The 26,356-nt window shown below is 43.6% G+C and overlaps 1 protein-coding gene across 4 annotated transcripts in view; it reads right to left on the bottom strand.

Annotated features, from left to right (window-relative positions):
• LOC146832697 (Y+L amino acid transporter 2-like) overlaps positions 1–26,356 on the bottom strand; it is a 395,072-nt gene that overhangs the window by 66,850 nt on the left and 301,866 nt on the right. For all 4 annotated transcript variants that reach the window (XM_085605981.1, XM_085605978.1, XM_085605979.1 and 1 more), the window contains one exon: positions 25,236–25,332. In XM_085605981.1, coding sequence (XP_085462107.1) covers positions 25,236–25,332 — 97 coding nt within the window. The remainder of the gene's footprint in view (positions 1–25,235; positions 25,333–26,356) is intronic.

Below are 26,356 nucleotides of genomic sequence, written 5' to 3'. Positions count from 1 at the left end.
GAGCAGCACACGAGCGAAAAAGACTTGCATTGCGATACCTTGCAAAATGAAAAACAACAACAAACACCCGAACAAACCCATACCACCCCCCACCCTGCACCCCTGCGTAAGCCTAAGAAGCCCCCCCAACTTGCAGTGTGCCTGTCGCCCTAGCAGAAGCTAATCTACAAAAAGAAACCCCGTAGGAGGAAAGAGTTCCCGTTGTACCCTCGCCACCCCCGGACAATAGCCAGCAATGAAAACAAACCAGCGAACCACTGTCCTGAGCTTAGCCAGAATGTTCAATCACCGGAGTCCTCACTCTTGTGCGACACGACCACCTTCTGCTCCGCCAGCATGATCCCCGCTAGTCCGCCGCTGAGGCAATGTGTCGAGCCATTCCCCCACCTCGTCTGGCAAGTCAAAGAAAAAGGTTCGCTCTTCGTACTCGACGCGCAACTTGGCTGGGAAGAGCATGGCATACTTCAGACCCATCTCACGTAGCCTCCTCTTAACCCCCAGGAAACTCTGCCGTTGCTTCTGCACCGCCTGGGTGAATTCAGGATAAAAACTCACTGCAGTGTTTTGGAAAGTGACTGGTCCGGACACTCGTGACGCCTGTAGAATGGCGTCGCGGTCCCTGAAATTGAAGATCCTGGCGATGATCGGTCTCGGGGGGGCTCCCACCTTGGGCCTCCCACCCGGGACTCGGTGGGCCCGCTCGACCGCAAAGAACTTGCTGAGGCCCTTAGGCGCCAGATGATTAACCACCAAGTCCTCGACAAACAAGTCCACTGATTGCTCCTCCGATTTCTCCAGGACGCCAACAATGCGCACGTTATTGAGCCGCGCCCGGCCTTCAAGATCCTCCATCTTGCGGGCAAAGAGGTCATTAGTAGTCCTCAGCGTACGGACCTCTATTTGCAGATCAGAGACGTCCCCCGTGAGGCTAGAGGTTTTTAGGTCCAATGATTTAACTCTCTCATTAGTTTTCCCCAGGTCTGCACGAAGCAAGTTAACGTCAACTGAGATAGCGTCCACTTTGTGCGCCAGGGTCTCGAACTGTTGCCCAATAGAGGACTTCATCCCCTCAATGGCGCCCATGATGTCTTGCAGTGTCAATTCCGGTTCGGGGACTGAGCCATCTCTCAGTACTTCCTGTGGCTTCCCCGGTCCGCTTGGTGATCCCTTTTGCTGGGCATAGCGATCCATATTGTTAGCTTGAGTGTAGCCCCCCCGCCTGGTATTCTTGGGCTTCTGTTTGTCAGCTTCCGATTTGGCCGACATCCTCAACACCGGAACAGTCAGCGTCAAAGACAGGCCACTCAGCCACACAATGGGCACGAGGTCCGCTGGATCCGGGACCCCGATTCAAGCCCATGCATGTGCAGACCGAGCTACAGGCGACTGTTGCCCAAGACACTCTCGGGCCGAGGCACGCAGTTGTAGAGGAAAACGAAAGTGAAAGTGAAAACAGCCCCCATCCGACGGTCTGCACCACACACGGCCGCTGTTGTTCAATTAGTGTCCGGGCCCATGCCAACGCGAGACCCGGGCACCTCCCGGGGATAGGCCGCGAACTTCCACTTGTCACAACTTCGGTCTCCGGTGTACAATTTTAGTCCGGACAACGACGTTCGCCTCAGCAATGGTTCATCTCCAATATTCCGGATAGTTGACACAGGATTTTGTTCAGGATAGTTGCCGGAGGGAACGAGGGTCGCGGGAGCTCAGTGCTCACGCAGCCATCTTGGTCCCGCGCTAGGCTCCTCCTGTTTTCACATTATTACTGTTTGTTTGCTGCATGAATCATTTACACATTGCCTCTAAGTTAAGCCTGACTGCTTTTGTGCCAAGCAACCAGAAGGCTAACTACAGGTTAATTTAGTGATGTTTGTGATTCATCTGACAAGTATTGTGGTTGTTGCTTGAGAAGGGTTCCCCCCCTCAACCAATAACCACATTTCTTATAGTGTGATCATTATCACACAAGTTGCAACTCCAATCACTTACAAACATGAGTTGGCTCAGAGATCAGAATTTAGCACTTAACTCGTGATGAGGCACCTAGAATATGTAATATCCAGATTTGTATGAAAACTGAGTCACTAAAGAGAAAGATCAGAGCAGTTCGTCAACAGCATGTCACCTTTATTTCTTAAGTCTCTCTGCTTGGCTGTAAGCCAAAAAATAATTCACGAAAATATAGTCTGACAAATTTTCTATTACTAACTGCATTTGGGCGATATTTGTATAAAAAATATTTAAGACACAATATTCCCATCAAAAGATCTTTTGGTTAGGATATTCTTGTTCCGTATCCAGTGTCTACAGCCCACATTCATTTCAGATAATGCATGCCATTCATGGGGTGTAATTTAACAGAAATAGTAGAAGGCCAAAAACCAATTCAAACAGATGCAACAACTTTATCTTGGATGTCCAAACATCCAGCGACTCATCCAACATTCCCAAAACAATTAAATAGGTACTGGGAAATAAAAGAGACATATAATGTACATATATTAGGAATTTAAACAGAGTAAGATTTCAAACAGTGGAAGCAAAAAAGGCAGAATAATGCCTCCATGTTTTTTCTAAAATGGAGTCTTTTTTCACTGTAATGTGGAAATTCTACATTTTCACTTTAACATGAGGACATTCTGCATTCTATGGCGATAACATTATTCTATTTTAAGGCATTCTAACTACCACTAAGAAGGCCTGAACAATGAGAAGGAATGAACAATTGCTTTGCATTTATATGTCCAGAAATTATTTGTATTGTTCAGCCAATCTATGTCCATATAAATTAATGTTTTGAATACATTGAGATTTGTTCTGCTGTAGTAGTGAAGGAAATGTGAAATATCCCTATCAACTGAAGGAAAAATAGTTGCGAAATAGATATAAATAGTGGATAATAGCATAATCTATAGATCGGACTCAAGAGTGAACACAGTATTCATGCAAACAATGTTCATATTTTAGATACGAGTATCGAATCAGGAGGGAAGATGAACCCAGGATACATTGAAAGACCAAACTGGTCGATGAGTGCTTCGATTAATTTCAAGAAACCCAATTAATAAGGTACATGTAATTTTGGCAGTGCGGAAAAGAAATGTGCATTAAGAAAAAAGTCGAAATACACCCTGGCATAGATTATTAAATCAAGCACTCTGTGATCACTGAGGATCCAATATTGCACAGAATAATTATATCATAGGCAATCCCCACTTTCTTTAACAAGTGATTATTTTATAACAAATCAGAATTTCCAGCCTGTCCATGCTAGAACAAGTAGCACTCACTGACCTATATGTATTGTAAGGGCCGTGGCCCAAAATGAGTGGGCACAGTTAGAATCCATTGATGAAAGGCCAGCAAATGATGAGAAAGTTACATAATTGCTCATGCCACGAGTGAGAGATCTTAGGATATTAATAGATTGTGGACAATGTGTACAGGATTCTTAAAAACAAGGGGAAGCTGTGGCACTGGGATTTGAAAATCAGACTTGGAAATTCCAAAAATGAGGTATTAGGACCTCTATAGGCTTCTGATGATGAATCTGGTGTAGAACCTCAGCATCATGTGAAATGTGGGAAACAATATAATGGCCTCCTGGGTTCAACATCTGTTGGAGATCATGCCAGCCCTGCTCTGGAACCAGCCTCCAATTTTTGAAATACCAAATATGAGCACTGATGCCACAAAATTATTCCACAGGTGACTTTGTACTTTTCCATACCATTGGAGTAGTTCTTGCACAATATACTATGGTATTATTTGGAAGATAAATATTCAATTTACGAGTTAGCCATATTTAGGGCATCAGCGCACATCCACTGGGGATTAGACAGTAGTACCCCTGCAAAAACCAACAGCATCAGCTAAAAAAAATGGGGATGACCCAGCAAAAAGAGGCACTTCACACACACACACACACACACACGCACACACACACACCCACACACACGCGCGCGCGCACACACACACACACACACACACACACACCAGTTTTGATGGCTACTTCATGGTACATCATCACTGGCACACCTGTGTGAGACACTTCACAAAAAACAGCTCAAAATCAACTTGCCCTAATATTAGAGTCTGGCTCAAGTGAAAATGTATATCATCAATCAACACTGCAACAGAATAAAGTACATGTATGAGATGCAGAATTGTGGTTGGGTACTTCATTATAAACTGACTTTACTCTTCTAAATTTTGTTACAAGTTATCTGAAGCAAATGTTTACCTTTAGAGATCTGGCAAGTCAGAATGCATAATTTCTTTATCAAAGAAAAACAGAATTGACATACTTTAATCGCCTACTGGAGTTTTGAAGGTTAAAGTTCCTTGATTACAGTTAACTACTTCATAGAGCGGAAAAATACTTTGTACACCAAAACCTCCTTCATGACTTAAGTCCATTTGGCATGTACATTTCTACAGTGGCACTTTATATGCAAACATATATTTAAAATGAGTTTAACGTGATGATTATGGTACATGTTATGTTAGTGTAAAATCTTAATGCACACCCATACAAAACTTTTTGATAGACAACAATTACCTATTAGCTATTGTGAATGGTGTTGTGTTCTACAATAGTTATCAGAAGTGATTTTGAAAACAGACAAAGCACACTGTGACAATATAGGATGCATCTTTTGAGGAAAATAAACCTGTCATGCTGCAAAATCCTTCCAGGTGAATATTAAATTGTGGAAATGTTGTGAAGTAAATAGATTTATTTTTTGGGGAGGCTTTGGAGTAAAAAAGCCTCAATGAATTCCACAGCTAGATTTATTTGTGTTAAAACAATCTGAAGTTCATACCACATTTTAGGATTCTATTCAAATTAGTTCTATTGGGTTGTTAAAATGATTTTCAGAGAAAGCAAACTAAAAGCAATATTGAACATGTAGAGATTTGTTATACAGAATAACATCATAATACCTTCTTTTGGAAATATTTGGTAACTTTAAGAAAGGTTTTAAGAAATGCTCCAGAAACAAACTGAGTTATTTTTCCATTCATACATTAAATTATGTTGCTGCTTTGTCCTTTAGGAGTGTATAATTACAATGGGGTAACCCTGTGTCCCTCAGCACCTGGATATTTATGAGAAAAGCTACAGTGGTTCTGTTGGGAAAAAAATAATTTCTTTACAAAGGCGTTTATAATTCATAGCGTATCATTCAATTGTGATACTATTGGAACACGGAAGAAAAAACAAGAATGCACTTCTTAGAAAGGCAATTTTACTTCTCACTAAGTAAGGCAATCACAGTATGTTTTAACAAGGCTGTCAATAATAAATGCACAAATATAGTGCCATATAATACAGAGAGGTGGAGTGCTCAATGACTGTGGTGCTGTGATCGTTTTATATACAGGTGTAAGGGTGAATTTTATACAAGTTATCAAGAAGGATTTTCAAATTAAAAAATGGTCAGAACAACATTAATCAATGTCTCCGGTAGATGGCATAAATGCTCATTATTGAGAACCGTGAGACTTATTTTAGATGAGCCAAACGTTATCGCCGACATTTTGACCCTGACAACAGCCTGATTAATTGATGTCAAAGCGGGTCTTCTTCAAGGATAAGGATTATGTTCACAGCCCAACATGGGGGTGAATTCCCTTGAAGTGGCCTCGTAGAGTGGAGGCTAATGGTGGCCTGATGGATTTCAGGAAGACACAAGGAATTGTGAAGACGATTTGCAGGAAAATTCAATGTGGAATCAATGAGGTCCTCGATCATGTGGAAACGGGAAGACTTAATTAATCATCAGCCCAAGGTAAAACAAACGCGAGTTATGCTCCCTAGAGAGCAAGGCTGTCAAGATTCCTAATGACACATCCTTCTCCAGTGGCAGGTTTACTCCAGAAAGAAATTGAGTTGTTTTTCCATTCATACATTAAATTATGTTGCTGCTTTGTCCTTTAGGAGAACACATTTCAACTACTCCATTCTCTTCCAAGAAGTTAGGACATTTATCAAAACTGTGTGTAAGATTGTGTGCAGATTAGCAATAAGTTATGAAGTATGTATTTTGAATGCAGCCACTTCTCAGTTCCTCACTACTCCTCAAACCAGTGTCTGGTCTAGTTTAAAATTCAGAAAAGACCTTGCAGTTTCAAAAGTGTTTCACACATTATTGTAGCATACATGTTTAACGGTCACTGTACTATGTACTTTTCCAATTTTTGGTTTCATTTGTCAAGCTGTCATATCTGAATCAATACTTGTAATATTACTTGCACCCTCTTTTGTCTATTTTATTGAATATTTAGTGTTAATTTCAAAACACAAATGTTATTTTGCTACATGTTTTTTAACAGGAATCTATAGTCACTAGTTGTGCCACCACAAGTGTGACAAAGCAAAGTATGACTCTCAGCCCACCATTGCTGGCTTTCAAACTTGTAACTGGACTTTGCCTTTTAAAGTCTACTTTTTATTATCTTTAAGTCACCCCGCCGCTGAACACCATTGTGCAACCTGGAGGCCAAGCCGAGACACTCAAAAGTTGCACCTGAGTCTTCTGAACCGTTGGAGTGCAGTTTTGTGACCCACGACAGATGTTATCACCAGATTAAAGGAAACACTGGTTTCCCAGTAAACAGATACCAGTAGACCAGTGGCAACCAGTTTTTGACTGGACTTGAACCAGACTTTTAGAGACCATGACCCCTGTTGCCAAAGTCGCCCCACTGTGACCGTGGACTAAGGGCTTAGCCCCAGGAAGATCCTCATCACCGGCTCAGCATCCTCAGTAATCTTTAGTGTCTTCGGCATTCTTTATCCTTGCATCAAGACCACTCCATTACAGTCCATGGTGGTCTGCCCATAGAGCCTGGAACTGAACTGCAGACTGCTTTGACTGTGGGGTAACTGTCCAGCCAAGACTTATTGACCTCTGTGACCTGCTCACTGCCGGCGTTGGTCACCAACAGCGAGATCAAATAGTAGTTCCATCTTTATAAAATCTTCCCAAACCTTGCAAGGTTTGACCGGAAGCCTGGTCAATTATAATGATTTATTGCGCTGAATGAAAAAGCAGTGTCATTTTAAAGATACAATTATAACCTATTTTCATAAATTGGTGTTGGATTTTTATTGTGTATCGTTTCTTTCTTATTCAACTGTTTTGGTACTTCTTAATGCTTTACACTTGTTCTTTGGATAAAAACTGACTGCTGCAGAGCCACGGCTACCCAGGGTTGAGCTATGTTTTTTCAAACAAATCTGACTGGACCAAGTACAGGTAGGCAGGTAGGTCTATTACACTGTGAGGTTTCACAACCACACCAAATAATAACGTTTGTTCTTCTCAAAAAGCAACTACCTCTACCATGGATAAATTGAGGCATATATTTTTTTGTTAAGGGCAAGAAGAATGTAAACTTAAATTTTGAAAAATATTACTGTTAGCTTCCCATCCTGAAGTCAACTGATGTTTTTGATATATTTATTGTTTTTTTTAACAATAATTGCGAGTTGAACCACATGCCTAGTTTCCAAAATTTCTACAGGACTCCAAAAGACACAGAGCTTTAAAACACTTACATTTGGGCTAATTTTAGTCAACTAAAATATCAATTGATGGGTCTTAATGTGGTTTATTTGTAGACTGTTATAGTGTGAGTCTACAGTAGTGATTCATAGTCAGAGCCCAACCGTTGTTGTGTCTAGTGTCACTGTGGCATGTCCAGGTATTTATGTACCAAAAAGTGCTTGAATACTATTTAAGTATTTTGTCACATCTGACATCAGTAATAAAAGTACAGCCTTGATAAAGGCTCAGGGGCATATTTACTAGGGCCTTGCGTCATGCTTACACCATGCAAAATGGTACATGTACGATGTAAAATTCCAAGTCATATTACTGAAGCCACGCAAAGCCACTTTGCGTGGCTTTGAATGGCTTCATAAATGTGGAGTTCTGCAATGGAGCTAAAATCGCTGTGCTGCATTACTCGATTGCGATTGGGAGGCGTTCCAGGGGCGTTGCAGTGGGTGTCCTGGGGCAAATCCTAAGTTTGTGATGCATTTCCAGACTTACCAAACATTAAATATCTCTATTTCTCCTCGTTTTTCCTCTTACTGTGTGCTGCATTCTGCATTCTGCAGCACACATAGAATGAGGAAAATGCATCAATGGATTGTTGTGTGCAGGAAGGCACCCCTTGCTGCACAAAAACAATCCTGCCTACAACAGAGACACTTTTGCACCATAGGCACTTTTGCACTATGGTGCAAGTGTGACTGCTTTGGTGCTAGGTGGCTGAAACAGTGCCAGCTCAGGGGAAAAGGACAGGATAAATATGGTGCATTCCTGCCCTTTCCCTCCGACACAGGGCAGCGCAGCAAGGGAACTTGCTGCGCTGGCCTGCGCCACAATTCCCATAAATATGCACATTAGTGTGCATGTCTAACTTGTTACATCTCCAACAAATGTACCCAAATTGTGATCCATGTCCCTCTGAGTAACTTCACCACTACAGGCAGGAGGTCCCTTGGTATACATTCCTGTACTTTCTTTGACTTGACAATTTACAGCGAAGATTGCTTGTACACGTATGAAATATAGGTAAAATGTAGGATAAAGGAGCATGTTTTTTTGGACAATAGGAAATCCTGCATTGTAGAAGATGCCAACATGGTGCAAGATAAAGAGCCATGCTTGGCGCTTTAGTATTTAATTCAAAGCTCAAATGTAAAATGCACAATTCAAGCCTAACCTGAGTTACCTGTCACTATTTGGAAAAGTTTCAGTATCACATTATTGCTGCCAAGAGACAACAAAAGTCCAGGATCAGCATTCCAAACAAGCATCTTTTCAAACTAAAGCAAACTGTAACATCCATAAACTATTGTAGTCTTTCTGAGTCGTTATCCATAACTAAACAGGGAAGGCCCTGTTTATGAAGGTACATTTACACGTGAGGAAATCTACATATATGAATGTATTCTTGCCCTTTGCAGTAAATGTACTACTTTCGGCAAGTCACCATTTCTGACTGTTCGTTAACTACAAAGTGTAGAATTACATGTTCTCATCCCCTGAAACAAGGGGTTGAAGCAATAATGTGTTACAACAAGTACCTTTTCACATCTAAGCAAAGGTTTCCAATACTGGCTGGATATTTCCCTATGGTAAAGTATAGGGAAATATTAAAACGTTTATTAAACTTTACAGCTTTCATAAACGATTTTATGTTAAAAAACGAATTTTATTTTAAATGTAGAATAAAAAAGAAACCAAAAGGGATCAGGACGACTAACCTATTTTCACATTAATTACTAAATTATTTCAAATATATTAAATGAAATGTATTATTGTAAAGATTTATTTAAAAAAAACTCCTAAAAATACAAAATGTTATGTTTATTATAAATTAAAATGTACTAACTGGTATTAACAGACCAGATGTAAAATAATGTAATTACTTTTTTACAAAAATTAAAGTTACTTTTATATTTTTAAATTAAAAATACTATTAAAATATTTAATATTAAATATACTTTTTATTGTATGGCCTTGCATAAATTTGTCCTTCTGTAATCTGTCCTTGCACAGATACAAGATGTAGGAAAAGTGGAGCAAAGCAACATTGTGGCAATCAATCAATCAGTATTTATACAATGTGGCTAATCACCCGATAGGGTATCCAAGCACTTGCAGGTCCCAAGGGCTTATTCAAACAGCCAGGTCTTGAGGGCCACTCAGAAATCTGGAAGTGAGGTGATGGTAGAGAGGTGCATGGGGAGGGTGTTCTAGGTTTTTGCTGTGATGTGGGAGAAGGAGCGTCCTCAAGTTCTGTTTTGTTATATGCGGGTAGTATGGCCAAGTGAAAGGGAGGCTGTGTAGTCTTTGAAATGCTTGGTGGAAGTTCAGGTGGTGGTTAAAGTAGGTGGGTCATTGGTTGTGTAGAGCCTTGTGTGCGTGGGTCAGCAGCTTGAATTGGCATCTCTTCTGTATAGGGAGCCAATGGAGTTGCCTGAGGTGGGGTGTGAGGTGGGTTCAGAGGGGAAGGCCAAGGATTAATCTGGCTGCGGCGTTGTGTATGGTCTGAAGTCTCTGTAGGAGGTATGCAGGGATTCCTACGTAGAGGTGATTGTCGTTATCTAGTTGGTTAGTGATGAGGGCTCGTGTCACGGGGTGTCTTGTGTGTATGAATAGCCACTTGAAGATCTTATGTAGCATGAGTAGAGTGAGAAAACAGACAGCGTTGATCTGTGATTACATTGTGAGCTTGTTCGCAATAATGATTCTGAGGTTTCTGGCATGGTTGGAGGGAGAGGGTGCGGGTCCTAGGTCTGATGACCACCAATGGGAATTACTAAGCCACACTAAGCCACCTTGCGTGGCTCTGTGGGGCTTAGTAAATCCAGAGGAATGCAAGGTAGCACAAATTGCTGCCTTGCGTTCCTATGTATTGAGAAGGTGTTTCAGGGATGAAGCATGGCCGATCCCATGCATCCACCCATCAATTTTGATGCAATCCCAGACTTATTAAGAAAATGGTACACCTTGCCAAGTGCGGGTAACAAGGAGAAATATCTTTATTTCTCCGCCTTATTTCCTCTTTCCGTGTATGCTGCATTCTGCAAAAAACATAGAAAGAGGAAAATGTCTCTAAGGATTGTTTTTGTGCAGGAAGCTATCTCTTCCTCCTCAAAATCAATTCTGCCTATAAGGCAGGCAGCCTGACTATAGGGTAAGGGTGCCTGGATTGGAGCTAGGCAGCACACAGTGTGGCAGCGCAGAGAGAGAGCAGAAATGTGTTATATCTTAGTAGATATGGCACATTTCTGCTTTCCCCCAGTCACACAGCGCAGCAAGTTGTCTGCCCTGAAGTCTTTTTAAGAATTAACGTTTATTGCTGTGTCACATTTGCTTATTTGTTGGTTATCTGTTTCTATAATTTAGATGATATTTAATTCTTCATCAATCGTACATGTTTTCCAAAAGTTTAGATATCAACTTTACCATTCTCTGCCTCTACCATCCCCTAAACCTTAAAATTCCTTTACCTCCCTTTATCTGTACGCACACCTGAACCCTAAAATCACCGTTACCTCCCTTTACTTCTCCTCACCTCTAGTGCCTTAATCACCCTTACCTCAACCCACCCTGAACCCCCAATTCACTCTTATCACCCTTTACCTCCACACATTCCTAAACCCTAAAATCACCTTTACTTCCTATTACCTCTACCCATCCCCAACCCTAAACTCACCCATACCTCCCTTTACCACTACCAACTCCTGAGCACTAAATTCACCCTTACCTTCCTTTATTTCTACTTACCCCTTGAACATAAAATCACCCTTACATCTCTTTACCTCTACCCACCCCTGATCTCTAAATGTATCCTTAATCCCCTTTACCTTTGCCCACCTCTGAACCATAACATCACCCTTATCGCTCTTTTACTCTACTCAATAACTGAACAATAATTTCACTCTTACCTTTCTTTACCACTACCATCCCTGAACCCTAAAATTACCCTTACCTTACTTTACTTCTACTAACAACCTAACCCTAATCCCTGAAATCACACTTAACTCCCTTTGCCTCTACCCCATAACAGTAAAAAGACCTTTCCCTCCCATTAGCTGTACCCAAACCCCAACTCTAAATGCATCCTCACCTCCCTTTTTCTCTGCCTACCCTTGAACCCTATAATCACCCACACCTCCATATACTTATTTCAACCCCTGAACCCTAAATTCACCCTTACCCCTTTACCTCTACCTAGCCCTGAACACTAAAATCAGCCTTACCTCCCTTTACCTCAACCATCCCTGAAACCTACAATCACCCTTACCTGCCTTTACCTCTACCCACCCCATAATAGTAAAATCGCCTTCCCTCCCTTTAGCTCTACCCACCCCGAATCCTAAGTGCACAAAAACCTCCCTTTACTTCTACCCACTTCTAAACCCTAAAATCCCCTTTCCCTCACTTTGCTTCTACCCACCCCTTTATCTAAATTTACCCTAACCCTCTTTACATATACCCACCACAAACCATAAAAATCACCCATACATCCGTTTACCTTCACCCATCCCTGAACCTTAACATCATCCTCAATTCTATTTACCTCTACTCACCTCTGAACCCTAAAATCACCCTTACCTCCATGTATTTAACTATACCCACACCTGAACCATAAAAACACAATTTCCTCTCTTCAACCATAGCCACCCCTGAACCCTATATGTAGTCAGTCAGTTTGTCAAAAGTTGTATTGTTTGATTAATTAAAATCATCAACAATACATTAATCATCATAAAATCATTTGAAACATATTTCATAACTCTGATGTGATTTAAAGCATGCACACGGGCAAGTGGTCCTCCTTAAGATCGTAACGTCAAAAGATCAGTCATACAATCTAAATTAGTGTGAGACATTAGGTATAAAACCCTTTCTTAAATGAGCCTAAAATTATTTTGAAAAAATTCCCATAGCGGGCCAAGACCATGATATCTGGAGTCGGCAAGACAAAGTGATAGAGCCTCCTTGCCGGGACGGCACCCGTGAGATAACAAAGGTTTCAGGAGGGTGTGGCAAGGGTTACTAAGCTTCGAGGAACAGAGGAGTAAATGGTTGAAGGACTTTTTCCTATATTAGCAGAATCTACACTTTGGAGTTGTTGTTGATCTGTGTTTGAAAGTCTTTAGTTGGGAGGGCAAGTAATCTTGCAAACAAGGGGCACAATTCACAAAGGCAAAGTGAGAAGAAAGTCTAACTTTATGACTTTTGGTATTCACAAAGAGCATTTACTACCCGTAGATGACCTTCGTAAATACCGAAAGTTGTAAAGATCAACTTTTGGTATACACAAAGGGCATTTACGAGTAGTAAATGCCGTTCATGAATACCAAAAGTCGTCTCACTTTACCTTTGTGAATTGGGCTCATTATGTTTCTCTGAATTTTCTATTTAATGGTACCTTCAGATAGCGTTGTAAACCTTTAGTGTCATAGAAGGTGAGAATGTCTTTAGGTGTTTCTGTTCCCTAGATTTCCCCATGAGCAGTTTTTAGGTCTCGCCTGACCCAGCGCATGCGCTGGGTCAGGCGAGACTTATTGAGAGGGCTCCAAAAAGTGCTACCAGGCCATCATAGAGCTACACTGTATATGAGCGGGCATGCGCGACGCGCTTTTCCGCGATCATTTTCGCGACTGCAGGGTTGCTTGGCATAGCCAATAGGTCTCGTTTTGGGACATTATAAGTATTTAGTTATGCAACTGTTGCATGGCTAAACACCTATAAGATCCCAAAGGCGAGACCTATTGGCTATGCCAATGCTTGTTTTAGTAGTTGCTTGAATGCAGAGTTTGACAGATTACTGTTTTTTTGTCTCAAATTCAAGGGCTAGATTAGCACATGCCGAGTGTAGATATCTGGTCCGGTTATTAGTTGGGCCATTGAAAATTTCCTGCAATAATTTTTTCAGTGATCCTGTTGTGACAGTGAGTATTTGGTGGTAGTACTTAAGGAATTGGGACTTGCATGCATGTTCTTGTTTTGCCAAGCCAAATTCCAGGCATATCAGAGCTCGTCTGAAAAAGCGAGGTAGCTGGGAGATCCTTTTATAGGCGACTGTGGGGCATATTCACAAGGAACTATCGCCGAGTTAACGGCACCTTATCGCAGCCAAAGTTGCGATAAATGTATCGCCCCATTCACAAGCTGGTGTTAACAGCCCACAGCACCAGTTTACCCGCGATAGCAGCCACAAAAAACATCGCCATGGATGACCGCCGCAACTATCGCTAATGAGATGAAGAGTAGGCGTTCCAGTGCCAAAAGCCACGACAACACAACTCCACAACATTCACAACGACCAGACAGAACTGTGATAAGAACACAAAACCGGCGATAAGGTGCGTTAGAAAAATAACACCTGCTCTGACCTGGTGCTAAGTCGGACCACAGCCTGCACCACAAAAGGAGCACAGCCCACAGCCACATCAGAAGGGCAACAGATGCCATGGAGCCACTGGTCTTGCGGCCTAGGCACCCAAGAGGGCCACAACACCCACCGCCACCACCCCAGGACCAAAAACCCCACCCTTAACACCCTCCCACCCGAGCCACCACAGAGGCAGCGCAGACAAAGACAGCGGACCCCCAGGAAATGCACCAGCCACACAAACCCAATACCTGCCAATGTCATTGCCCACTACAGGCCCAAAAGGACAACCATTCTACGCATCCTGACCAACAACACCCAACTGGCCGATGGCACAAACACAGTGGATAACCAATATCCCACCCCAGATAAAGCTGCTGGCTGTGCTGCACCTGTTGGCCCCTGGTACCCCCCAACAAACACCTGCCACAGTCGGAGGATCCGCTGGACACCAAGCAATGACCATACACCATAGCTGGATGCATGCACGTGTCGGGGGCAATCGACAGCACACATGTCATACCTGTGCCCCCTGCTGACACAACACACAATCACCGCAACAGAAAGCACACGTCTCACAGCAATGTGCAGACAACAACCAAAAACACCGTGGAACCTCCACCAATCTCGCCTCCAAATACCCAGCCACTTTGCACGATTCCACCAACCTCCGACAGTCCATCAGCAACCAGCGTCCCCAGGATGGCACCAAGGGAAATGCACAGCCCCCTGGCAAGTTCAAAATGAACACCCCACTCACCTCAACTCCACAACAATGCAACTCACAACTCTGGCAATGCACGCATCACAAAATCTAAACCAACATGCAAAACAACATGCCCACCCACCAGACATGACAGAACAACTCACAATGGTAACCTGGGCAAGCCCTGCACATGAGCCATCAACGGCATGGCACCTCAGCCACACACTAGCCGAATGTGGGGAGAGGTTGCAAACAGGCATGTGTGAAGGAGGCAGGAGAACCATGACTGGGAAAGCACACAATGCCAAGAGTGGCGGAGATGTACTGGACAGACCGCAGTATGCAGAACACACCCATATCCATGGTGACACACACCACTGGTGTATGGAGTGTGGTGGACAGTGGATGCAATCATGCCCCCCGGCCAGTGGGGGAGTTCGTGCAAATGTTGCCTGTTACATCCCCCCCGTAAGCGTGAGCGGAGTGGTATTGCCCGGCGTATGCCAGGCCAGCGTAGGGGTGTGAATAAAAGGCACGTAGCCCTGGGCATGGTCCACTTCCAGAAAGCCCAATGTCTCTGCCAGGGCGGTGCATATCACCATGGCACGAGACCGACGCCGTCCTCGTGAGTGGCATTGCCTGCGATCCTGTGCGCCTGCCGTACCCCGGCCCGCTGGACCCCGAAACCGCCAGGCCCGCCCCTGCGCAGCCAGGCCACACTGATCACCTGCCGACACTGGCGTGTGTCAAGGAGGGTCCACCACGTGCCAGTGCAAGCTTCAAGCACCAGTTCTGTGACTTCTGCAGAAAGGTCCTTTGTCTGTACTATCAGGCATCTGCAGTTCCGAGTAGGAACTTTCATGTGCCCAGCACCCCCTGACAGGTAAGATGGTATTTGCTTGCAAATCCCACACTACGCACTGCCCGGCGTGAGACCAACCTGTACACATCCCACACGCAGTGGTACTTGGTCGTAGTCGGTGTGCGTGATATGGCCTTCGCACTTACTCCCACCCCACCCAAGGCCCGTTGCACACAGACACTGCTCATTGCACCAAGCTGTGCCATTTCATCCTCCAGACTGTCTCAGGGCAAGCCAGTGCCACTTCAAGCAGAGCCACTGACGCAATGGCAGACCATCCCGGACACATGGTCTACTCTAGTCACATGGAGCTGTACTGTGCACGTCTGCTGCATGTACTGGGGGCACTGCCGTTGGCAGTGCTGCGGATCAGTTACCGGGTAGGCTTCCACCTTGTGCACATCACCTGCGTGCAGCCTGTGTTGCATTGTCGCTCGTGCATATTCGAGTGGTCCATGAATGTCTGCCTCTCCAACGTAACGGTAGCTGACCTGGATTTCAACGTGTGTGTGCGCCCCCTGTTGGACCACGACCAGTAGTGTCACCAGGATGACCGCTTATGGCATGTATGGATGTTTGGCATGCAGGCTGGAAACTGGACCTGGGAGATTGCACTAATCGTTGTGTGCAGTGAGCACATTGAGCCACTACCCGATTGGGCTTTGGTGCACATTGGGTCCACTGGTTGGAGTCAGCACATCTGCCTGGCCAGCTGATGGATTACATTGACGACATGTCAGATGTGGTGGCTGACGATCGCTCATTGGAGATGTTGGCCTACGCAGCTGCACTCGCGTTCATGGATGAATGACAAGGTTCCTGCAGCCACAACTGGATGTGAGCCATTTCACTTGTCACAACACATGGTTGCATGTTTTGGATATGGTCACATGCCTGTGGTCCACATCCGCCGATACAGCATATCCGTATCTCTTTCAATGGTTAACGCTCTATGATCAAGATATCCCTTTACTTGCTATGTAGCCGCTAGCTTTGCCTTGCTTCGGTTGAGTTGCATTCGAAATTTTCCCTACTGCTTGAATTCTTACTTCATCATACATATCCTTTGGAATTGCATTGCAGGACCCATTGTGTATTTTATTGCCTGTATTGGACTACTTGGCATTCCTTTCTGTACTTCTCTGACTACCACGGCTCATTATACATGAAGTACTTCTTATGCTTGTAAGACCTGGTTGGACCTTACTCATCTATTTATCGCATTGCAGGATTATTAAGATCAAAGATATTGTGGCTCTCCTGATGAAGACGCTTTGCAAGCGTCGAAACGCGCGTTGAGAACATCTCGGCCTCAGCCACTTCTGTCTGGTTCTTTTATATTTGTTATCCTGTGATTTTCTGTATTGTATGGTTGATCCAGCTCATTATTTGCCATGTATTGTCTATATTGTTTGACATCTCTTGAACTGTATCCCTAAATACTGAATTGCTCATTATCAACTTATTATCATTATTGTGCAATTTATATATAATAAATTTCGTATATGGTTTTATTAATATCATGCACATTGTGTCTCCTTCTATAATATTAGTGTTTTTTTATTGTACAATTGAGTTGCTTAAATTTAGACTGCCTAGGCGTTTGAATTCATAATGTTATTTACCCTGCCCTAGGAGTTTTTTGTCAGTCCCTGCAGGGGGCCCCTATTTCTAGCACAAGTCCAGAGACGACAGTGGACATGGCTACATTGGCCAGGACTCATGTTCCAGGCACAGACAACCAACGCGGGTTGGCACTGACTTGTGTTGGTGAGGGACTCCCCTGAGATGGACATGGGCGCTTTCCTACATTCCTCATTCAGACATGTTGCTGCATTGGTCTGCATATCGTGGCACTTATCTTGGCCGTACTGACTCGCACTTGTTGATAAAGTTTTCGCACTTTCACTTGTCTCCAACTGTGTTGTGTCTTGATTTGTATGCCAATGTGTGTCACAGACTCTCTGTCTCCCTGCCATCCGTGCATTGCTAACCCATCAGGACTGTGTGTTTGTACATGTGCATTATCATGTCCCTGTTTCGTGCTTTGCCAGATGCATATGTCCGTTTATCGGCCACAGGCAGGTGCACTTGTGTCCTGTGTTTGGTTGATGTTTGTACCACATTGTGTTGGGTGTTGGGGTGCTCTGCTTCCTATGTGTGTGTGCTGCATTGTGTGTGAGATGTCCCTTCAGCTCTGATTTGGCTCACCCTTATCCCTTTCAGTTGGTGTTGTGTTCACTTCTGTGCCTGTTCAGTGGTGTGACATTGCCGGGTTGTGTGACTTGTGCACCTGGTTGGTGTTGTTGCTCGTGGGCATGTTTTGTCTGCTGTGCTTAGTTGTGCATGTGTGCCATTCTGCCTATCTCCACCGACCCCAAGTCCCTGCTGGTACCTCTCCCTGTTGCTGTTGTGTCTGTTGTTTGGTGCAGTTTGCGGTCCCCGAGTCCTGCCACCATCTCCAGACTGATGTGGTGGACTCCATTTCCTCTATGTCATCCAGCTCCTGGTGTGGTGCTGGACTCCTACCTCCAGTGTGCATTGCTGCCTTCTTGTTGTTGGCGTGTTTCTGCTTGTTTGTGCCTTTCGCATCATTGCTGGAGTTCTAGTTTTGTGCCATTGTCCTCCTCCGCTCTCAGGCTGCATTCATCTTGTCCACGTTGGCCTGCCATGTACAATGATTTGTTTCCAATGGGTTTGGTGAGGTTGTCTGCTGGCTCGGGTTGCCTCTATTGTGGTTGCCTGTTGTTTTCTGTTTGGTCTGTCTTACTTTTTCAGGCTTTTGTAGTGCTTATTCCTGCCTGCCGTGTGTTTCGCGGTTCTGGCGGTACTTATCCCTGCTTTCCTCATCGCGGATGGGCTCATCGCATGTTTTCTGGTGTTGTGGTTTGTGTTTTTATCTCCGTCGGGGTGGTTGTATCGTGGACATTGGCTGGGTTTTCGGAGGACTATTGCATGGTACCGCCTTGTTGTGAATTCCACGTTGACACAGGGTTATTTTCCCACGATGGGCTGCGATGTTGAGAGATGCGTTAAGCTACTCTTGCTGTAGTTATCACATGTTCTTGTGAATATACCCCTGTGTGTATTCTGTCCAGCATTGAGTCCATTTTTGTTGGAAAGCCCTGTAGGCCATACAAGATTGTTGGAACCAGTTTGGCCTTGATTACTCTTATTATGGCTTCTGCGGATGGAATTTGGAATTTTGCATTTACTTTGCATAGTTGTTCTTAGGTGTGTGTGCTCGTTGCCAGAATCAGCTAGCCATATGCCTAGATAGTTATACGTATTAGTGTATGCTATTCTAGATGGGCCCAGTTTCCAGACTTTTTTAGTTTTATCTTTTTTTCCTGAAAACTATTTCTTTAGTTTTATTTGCCACCAAGTTATTACTTTGGATTGTATTGGTCCAGCTAGTCCAGCACTCACTTGAGACTTATTGGTGTTTGATCCAGAATGACTCAACCATCAGCATATTGTTGAATTTGAATTTTATGCCCACCGATGCTTGGAGGAAAAGACAGCCTCTGTAATTGCAGTCCCCAGATCTGCAGTATAAAGATTAAACAGTAATACACCTACTACACAGCGTTGTTTCATGCCTTTGCTTGTATATACTTTTTGAGATACCCTGTCCCCTCGGCCAAGTTTGACCCAGACCCATGTGTCCTAGTAGAGTGAGATTATTGTTTTTAGTAGGGGGTGGATATGCCTCAATCCGCTCGTTTCTTCTATAAGTTGTGTCGGTTTACTCCATCAAATGCCGTGGAGCATTCCACAAAGCATGCAATTATGGGGTGCTTGGGGGGCTCATTTGATTTCTGAGTGAAAATGCGACTACGTAGTCTGTAGTTAAAGCACCTTCCCTAAATCCCAAGTGGAAATATGGTATTTAAATTGGCTTCTACTGCCCAATTTTTGAGTGCCTCCAATAAAATGATTGCGTACATTTTGGCCTCAACATCCAGTAGTGCTATCAAGCGGTATTTGGCAGGGCCGTTTGTGTCTCCTTTTTAGGTCTCGCTGAGCCCCAGCGCTTGCGCTGGCTCGGAGAGACATTTTATAGTTGGTATTTTCAAAGTGCTGCCGTGGCCTAAAGCCTCAGTGCACGTGAACGTGCACGCGCGCAGCGCCATGTGTCTTTCCTCGGCAGCACGCGATCGCAATCGCGATCACTTTCACTTTTTTTTTAAATTTATTTGTGCTAAAGCGCCACGCATGGCATGTTTAGCTGGCACATTTTTCGGGCAGAGGAGAGTATGCCAAAGTACAGCGGCCAATCCCTTGCCCTGTTGGTCAACACGTCATACACTGGAATGGAGTGACAGCTTAACAGCCAATAACATTCCCGCGCTCTTAAACGAAATGGTCAAATTGTTTTGAGGAAGCGACTGGAAACATTTTGAATTGGTTTACGTGCTATGTGTCCAGCACTCTAGCGCCTACCTATTACCTACTTGCACGCAAGGCGCTATCCTGGGCAAACTAGTCTATTCTGTCTCCCTCAACTTTAGCCATCGCAACAAGGTTCCCAGTGCACAACCGGCATGAGAGCCGACCAGTTTGTGAGGTTATCTCGATCTTGTCTGTCTGAGGATCGATTTGACACCTTTATTTTTGCAGTAAAGTCGATCAGTAGCTGATGCTGGTACAGCGGAGGGCAGCGCATGTAATGAGCACCGACACGTCCTGCATGGCTGCGGGGTCTCACTCCCCCTGTGCTGCGCATACATCTGGAGCTCGAATCTCACGTAGCCTGTCTGGTGCCCTTGTAATTTGTGGTTTCGTTTCTTCCCCTCGCGCTCAGCATTGAGGATGCTGCTGTCTGTGAATCGTTTCCCGCCCTCCAAACATTGCTCCGTCTCCCTCTTTTCAAATGTAGTGACAGCTGAACAGCCCATAAACCCCCCCCCCCCCCCCCTCTTGAGTGGAGGGCTCAGCGGTTTCCACCTGGCTTCCCTCGGGCATTGAGACAGTTCATACTTTGGACGGCGGCCTCATGTGCCAAGAGGACAAATGTGAGTTCGAAAACGTACAAATGACATCCCAAATATGTGTTTTCTTCACAGAATAGAAAGACCGTTGCAGACCTGTCCTGTAATGCGAGGCCATCATTCACTCGAGCGGTTTTATCGATCGCTTTTGGATTTTGGCTTTAGTGTTTTTCACAGCCGGACAGTGAAATAAACCTTTTAAAACATGTCAGGCCTTTCAGCAGCTTCTGTGCACTCCCGGGTAGCCAGGCGCTTTACAAATGCCCTTTCATTCATTCATTCATGCTGCACACACAGAGGGCACGGGGGTCTCCCAGCTTTGGAGTCCTTGAAGCTGTGCCTGGGAGCCACCTCTTTCTTCAAACCAAATGCCAAGATATGTGCAGGGAGTTGCATTATCTTTTACCTTATCCATAAACCAGCTTTCAATTGTATTTAATTTGCGACCGTATATTAAGATCTTAAAATTAGGGGTGTTTATTTTGCTGTTGTCGAATGTCACAATGCGCAGGAAGGCGTCCAAGGACCTTTGAAGTCCGATTGTGGCCTGCTCCAGTAAGATCGTATCATCTACTTATGGTGAGGCTCGGATCTTTGTCCTTGGGATGCTCTGCGGAAAGGACCCCACTCAGCCGATTGCTGGAATCCTGCTGCCAAACAGAGTTTAAAGAGTAAAGTAGCGAGCACACAGCTGTGCTTCAGGCCTTTGTCACTGTTGATGGGTGGATAAGTTGATAATGCCCTTCATAAGAATGGATGGATGCCCCGTTTGGCAGGTTTTTACCACAATTTAGTTCTATCTAGGTTGTCGAATGGTTTGGCAAAGTCTATAAAGACCGCATAAAGAGGGCGCTCCCTTTCCTACCTTGCTTGTTCAACCAGATGCCTAAACCGAGCAGGTTGTCCTCCATGCTACAATCCTTCTGGAATCCTGTTTCATGTATTGGGATCAGTTGCTTCTTTCTTGAGCACAGTATTTGAGGTCTTAGCGAAGCATTCCCCCTCTATATCAAGAAGGGTGCTGATGTGAATGTTCTCTGGTGCATTAAAAGATCCTTTTATCCATTCACACCAGAATCAACCTCTCCAACTATCCCAGATGGTATTGGACACCCGCAAGACTTGAATAGTGGAAAGAGGGTCGCAGCCCATCGTGACTGAGCAATCTTGAAAATGGCTCCTAGGATACCCTTTGACCTGGAAGTCCAATTGCTACAACTTTCTTTAATGGTATTCTCTACCTTGTCTTGTGTTTGGGTACGGCATCATTACTTGGTAGTGCGGTCTTTAATTGTATTCCAAATGGGTCCAGTTCATATTCCAGTTTATTGTCTCCAGCCTTTAGCTTTCCAGTGTAACTTGCCCAGGTCGCATTTGATATATTTCAGCGGATCACTTGGGTTTTCTGTGATGATATTTGCTTAACAAGGTTCCATACATTCCTGGAATTCTTTGCTTTTGTGTCTTCAAACAATTTGATCTATTGTTGCCTTTAGTTTCTTTTCTACCCCAATTTCTTTTTTTTTATAGCACACTCTGAAATCTTTTACTTTTTATTTTATTCCACCATTGCCTTTGACAGATTTCTGGTGTCCTAAGGCACTATTTAGTTGTCCTTTTTTAGAACACTGATGACTGGTCCTTAAAATCGTTGGGGGTGCTACTCTGGACCGATATGGCTTTTATATCTATTATTACAGCCTCGAATAAAGAGGCTAAGAAACAAACTCATTCATGGGGACTATATAGCTCCTGATCATAGGTGCCACGTTTTCATTATGCTTATGTGTGACATTTCCACGTTTTCAGTCTGATTTGTGTGACATGTCAAATCATTACTTGTGACACTCTGAGTGACACTGTTGTGAGTAGAGCAAATCCGTCATATCTCTGTAAATGAATACATTTAAAAACAAGCATTGGCGATGCAATAGGTCCTGCATTTCTGAACGTTTAAGGTATTGGTGTTGGAAATAATAATGCAAAGTCAAAAGCACAAATTTTCCGTAATGCGAGACCTATTGCATTGCAAATGCTTGTTTATGTATGGGATACAATATTGACCGATGCCGTGAGTTGGGGAAATCCGGAAATATATAAGCTGCTTAGAATAAGGGTGTTCGGTGCTTAGATTACAATTCAGTCTCAAATTTAAAAAGAGAGCCAGGCAGGCCGTCAGGGTCTGGAGCAGCATTTTCACGACTTTCCTGGATAACTTTTTACCGATTTTATATTGATGTTCTCTTATACTTGAGTCAGGCGGGAAGTGACATCAGGGTTAGGCTTATGTCAGCCGTGGTTATTGCAGCAGATTTGTAGTGATCCTCTCTTGAATCCTAAATTCACCCTTACCTCCCTTAAAATCTACTTAGCCCTGATCCCTAAAATCACCCTTTCCTCCTTTACCTCTAACAACCATAAAATCATCTTTACCTTCCTTTAACTCTACCCATCCCTGAACCCTAAATTTACCCTATCTCCCTTTACCTCTACCATCCCTGAACGCTAACATAATCCGTAACTCTCATTGCCTCTACTCACCTCTGATCCCTAAAATCACCCTTACCTCCCTTTACCATTACCCACCTCAGAACCCTAAAATCCCACTTACCTCCCTTTACCTCTACCCCATCCATAAAATCACCCTTCCCACTGTTTAACTCTATCCATCCCTGAACTCTAAATTCACCATTATCTCCCATTACCTCTACCCACACATCAACCCCCAAATCATCCTTAGGTCCCTTTACTTCTACCCATCCTTGAGCCCTAAAGTCACCTTTGCCTCCTTTTACCTCTACCAATCCCTAAACCCTGAAATCATGTCTAGTTTAAATAACATAAAAAGTATGTTATTTAAAAAAATACTTACCATGCATGGTAAAGGACTGAGTGGTAATGGTAAAAATACTTACCTGTGTGATACTTACCTGAGTGGTAAAGACCTGCATGGTAACAGCTGCATGGTAGATGCTGTTTCCTTTCAGGCAGAACACCCCCACTCCCTCCTAAAATACTCTCTGCACTCCAGCTCCCCATAATATGTTGGGGCACTGTTGTTTGTTTTATGCCCTTCAGTATATTTGGCAAGCACCTTCGCCACTTTGACAGTTTGCCCCACTTCCCCCTACGCCATATACATAGGTCTCGGCTGAGACAGCGCATGCGCTGGCGCAGGTGATACATGTTTTTAATTGAAGGGAGCTAGCCTTTGATTGGCTTCATTGTCACTCTAATATCCTTGCTTCTCTTTGGTCAGCAAATGCTGGCATCATTTCCTCTTCGTGTGTTTGTCCCAACCGTGGAGCATGGCCCAAGTACAAATTCACATTCCCACTGTCCCTCTACGGCTCCCTACTATCAGAGGTATCGTTTTTTTCCTTTTTCTTGCACCCTCTTCCTTCCTACCCCCTCCGCATTGCTTGCCTTGACCCCGCACCATCTCCTGCGTTCTTACTTGTGTGGTACGCCCTACCTACACCTCCTTTTTTATTTGCCATGTCTATATCAGTCCCTCCCCCTTTGTTACTTTCTTACTCCCGTCCTGCCAGAAAAAAATATGTCCAAGAGTTGTATCAATGGGTATCAGATGCTACAAAGATGCATGTGGCACTACACTCCCTGCTCTGTATGTTCTGTTTGTTGCTGTCTTTATGCATGGCCAACACTGCAAACTTCAGCTCTGAGGTAACATAATTAAACAAGTGAGTTTATTCCTTGAATTCATTTTATGTATTTACGAGTTTTAGACATCGCAGCCATGGCATGATCCTTCTTGTTTTTGACAACTTCAGACTGCTTTTACTAGATTGCAAACTTTGCACCAGTTTATGGATGGTGGTTATCATTTATTTTTGCCTCCGGGTCACATTTTCTGCCCCCATTGAAAAAAGATTGATGCACAAATGTGTATTTCAAATTATTTTTGATTTGACGTTTCTGAGAAAATGTTATTTTCATTTGTTCCTGAGAATGTTTTTTTTTTAACAAGGCACATGATAATCCCATACTAAAAAAAGGGATCTCTGTCTATCTTGGTCAGAACTGGCCATATCATAGCACTTTTCTTTCTAACTTACAGCCATGCTGCAAAGAACAGCACTGCTGTAAAACATGCCTGAAAGAAATTGACAAAGCCAATAGCTCTTGCATTGGCTAGACCTATTGGCTTTGCCAATGGTTCTTTACAATCTTATCACCCTGAGGTCTGTTTTCTACTATTAAAATGTTTGATATGTTACAGAGTTATATATGAATTTTGTTTGCTTTGAAGGAAGTGGTGCAAGGCATCTCCTTTGTTGTTCTTTGTACATTGTGCTAATATCTGAAGGTGGAGTACCTGCCCGACAAAAAATAGTAAAATAACATGGGAAAAAAGAAGGATTGTTGAAGATTAAATAAGCATTGTCATCACATATTGCCACGACTCCCTCTGGAGGAGAATTTGAGTGATGCCTTTACATGTTTTCACTGCTGCTGATTTGACTTTCAACACTAATCCTCTAGGTGATCCCACCTCATGAGTCACATCCTAGCGATTGATATAAGGAAAGTATAGGTATTGCAATCAAAAGCATACCTAGCACAGAAAAAAGACCTAAAATATAGCTAGTACATTTAGAAGTTAGCTATGATGACCGCACCATAAATTTTCATATTTTCTTGCATAGCTCAATGTCTACTAAACAGAATTTCATGAACACCATCAAGTGGCAATGTGCCAGAAAAGCCCACGTACATTGAAAAGTAGTGCAGGAATAGGAGTGAATCTGTAGATATGGACCAGGCACAAACAGTCTGGAAGGTGGCCTTCACGTGAACCGACAAAAATCAATCTGCAATAAAAGTTGTCTTCATTAGGAGTCAAGAACTGACAAAATGTATGTATTTTAAGTAAAATAATAAGAAAGCACTCTCATGAAATTTTGATAAAGGCACAGTGGAAGACACTTAGGTCTTTTCGTTCTTCTCTACATCAGTGTGATGTAATGACGCTGATACATCGGTGTACGTAAATACGTGCATAGAAAACTGTGGGAGAAAGGGGTCATCGGAACTACCTAATCTGACCAAATCCATACCTAATGGTGCATGAGGAGACCCTTTATATTCTCCAGTGTTTCCTTGACATTCTACCACTATGATTCCCCTTTGTTAGTCCAAGGCTGTTTAACATCCATATTGTAGTGTGCCCACCAGCCATGCTAGGAGGCTAGGCTATGCTGTCATTTCATCCCATCCTCTAACAAATCCAAGTTTTACATATTTTGACATGATCATATGGATTTTTTCTCAATCCCTTGTATGTTCTTGCCATTGGTATCATACAGAGGTCACTGCTCTGTGAGCCCTCTGTATACCCTGCCGAGAGCTCCAAAAGATTTCTTCTAGACACCACAGGATGGACATGCTAGGTGTGTGTATAGTGCCACAGCATGGACATGCTAGGTGTGTGTATAGTGCTGGGAGGAAGGCCCACTGGCCCATGAGCAAGACTGATCAGTATTGCCTCAGCCATCTCCCATAATGATGTCCAGCTAATAATACCAGATCACCTGAAGCTAGCAAGATTCTATGGGCCGTATTATGAGAAGTGCCCCGAGGTAACACTAAGGATGTTCGCCTCCGTTTTGAGATTCCTGTATTACAGAAGAAAATTCTATATCAGAAGAGATATATTTACCACACATGGGATCAATAAGCTCCTGTACAGGTGATGGGCTGGTGGTAAACTGAGAGACAGGACAACAATTATACCCTAGGGAAGGTTTGCAAAGATGTCATCGGCTTCACAGAGTGATCTGTCAGAGGCTGTTGGAGAAATTAGTGTAGCAGGTACTAGGGTAATATCATTTATAA

Source organism: Triturus cristatus, chromosome 5_1, assembly GCF_964204655.1.
Source record: "Triturus cristatus chromosome 5_1, aTriCri1.1, whole genome shotgun sequence".
In the NCBI taxonomy this organism is placed as follows: domain Eukaryota; kingdom Metazoa; phylum Chordata; class Amphibia; order Caudata; family Salamandridae; genus Triturus; species Triturus cristatus.
Note: the sequence above shows the minus strand (reverse complement) of the source record. Positions and strands in the feature narration are given on the sequence as shown.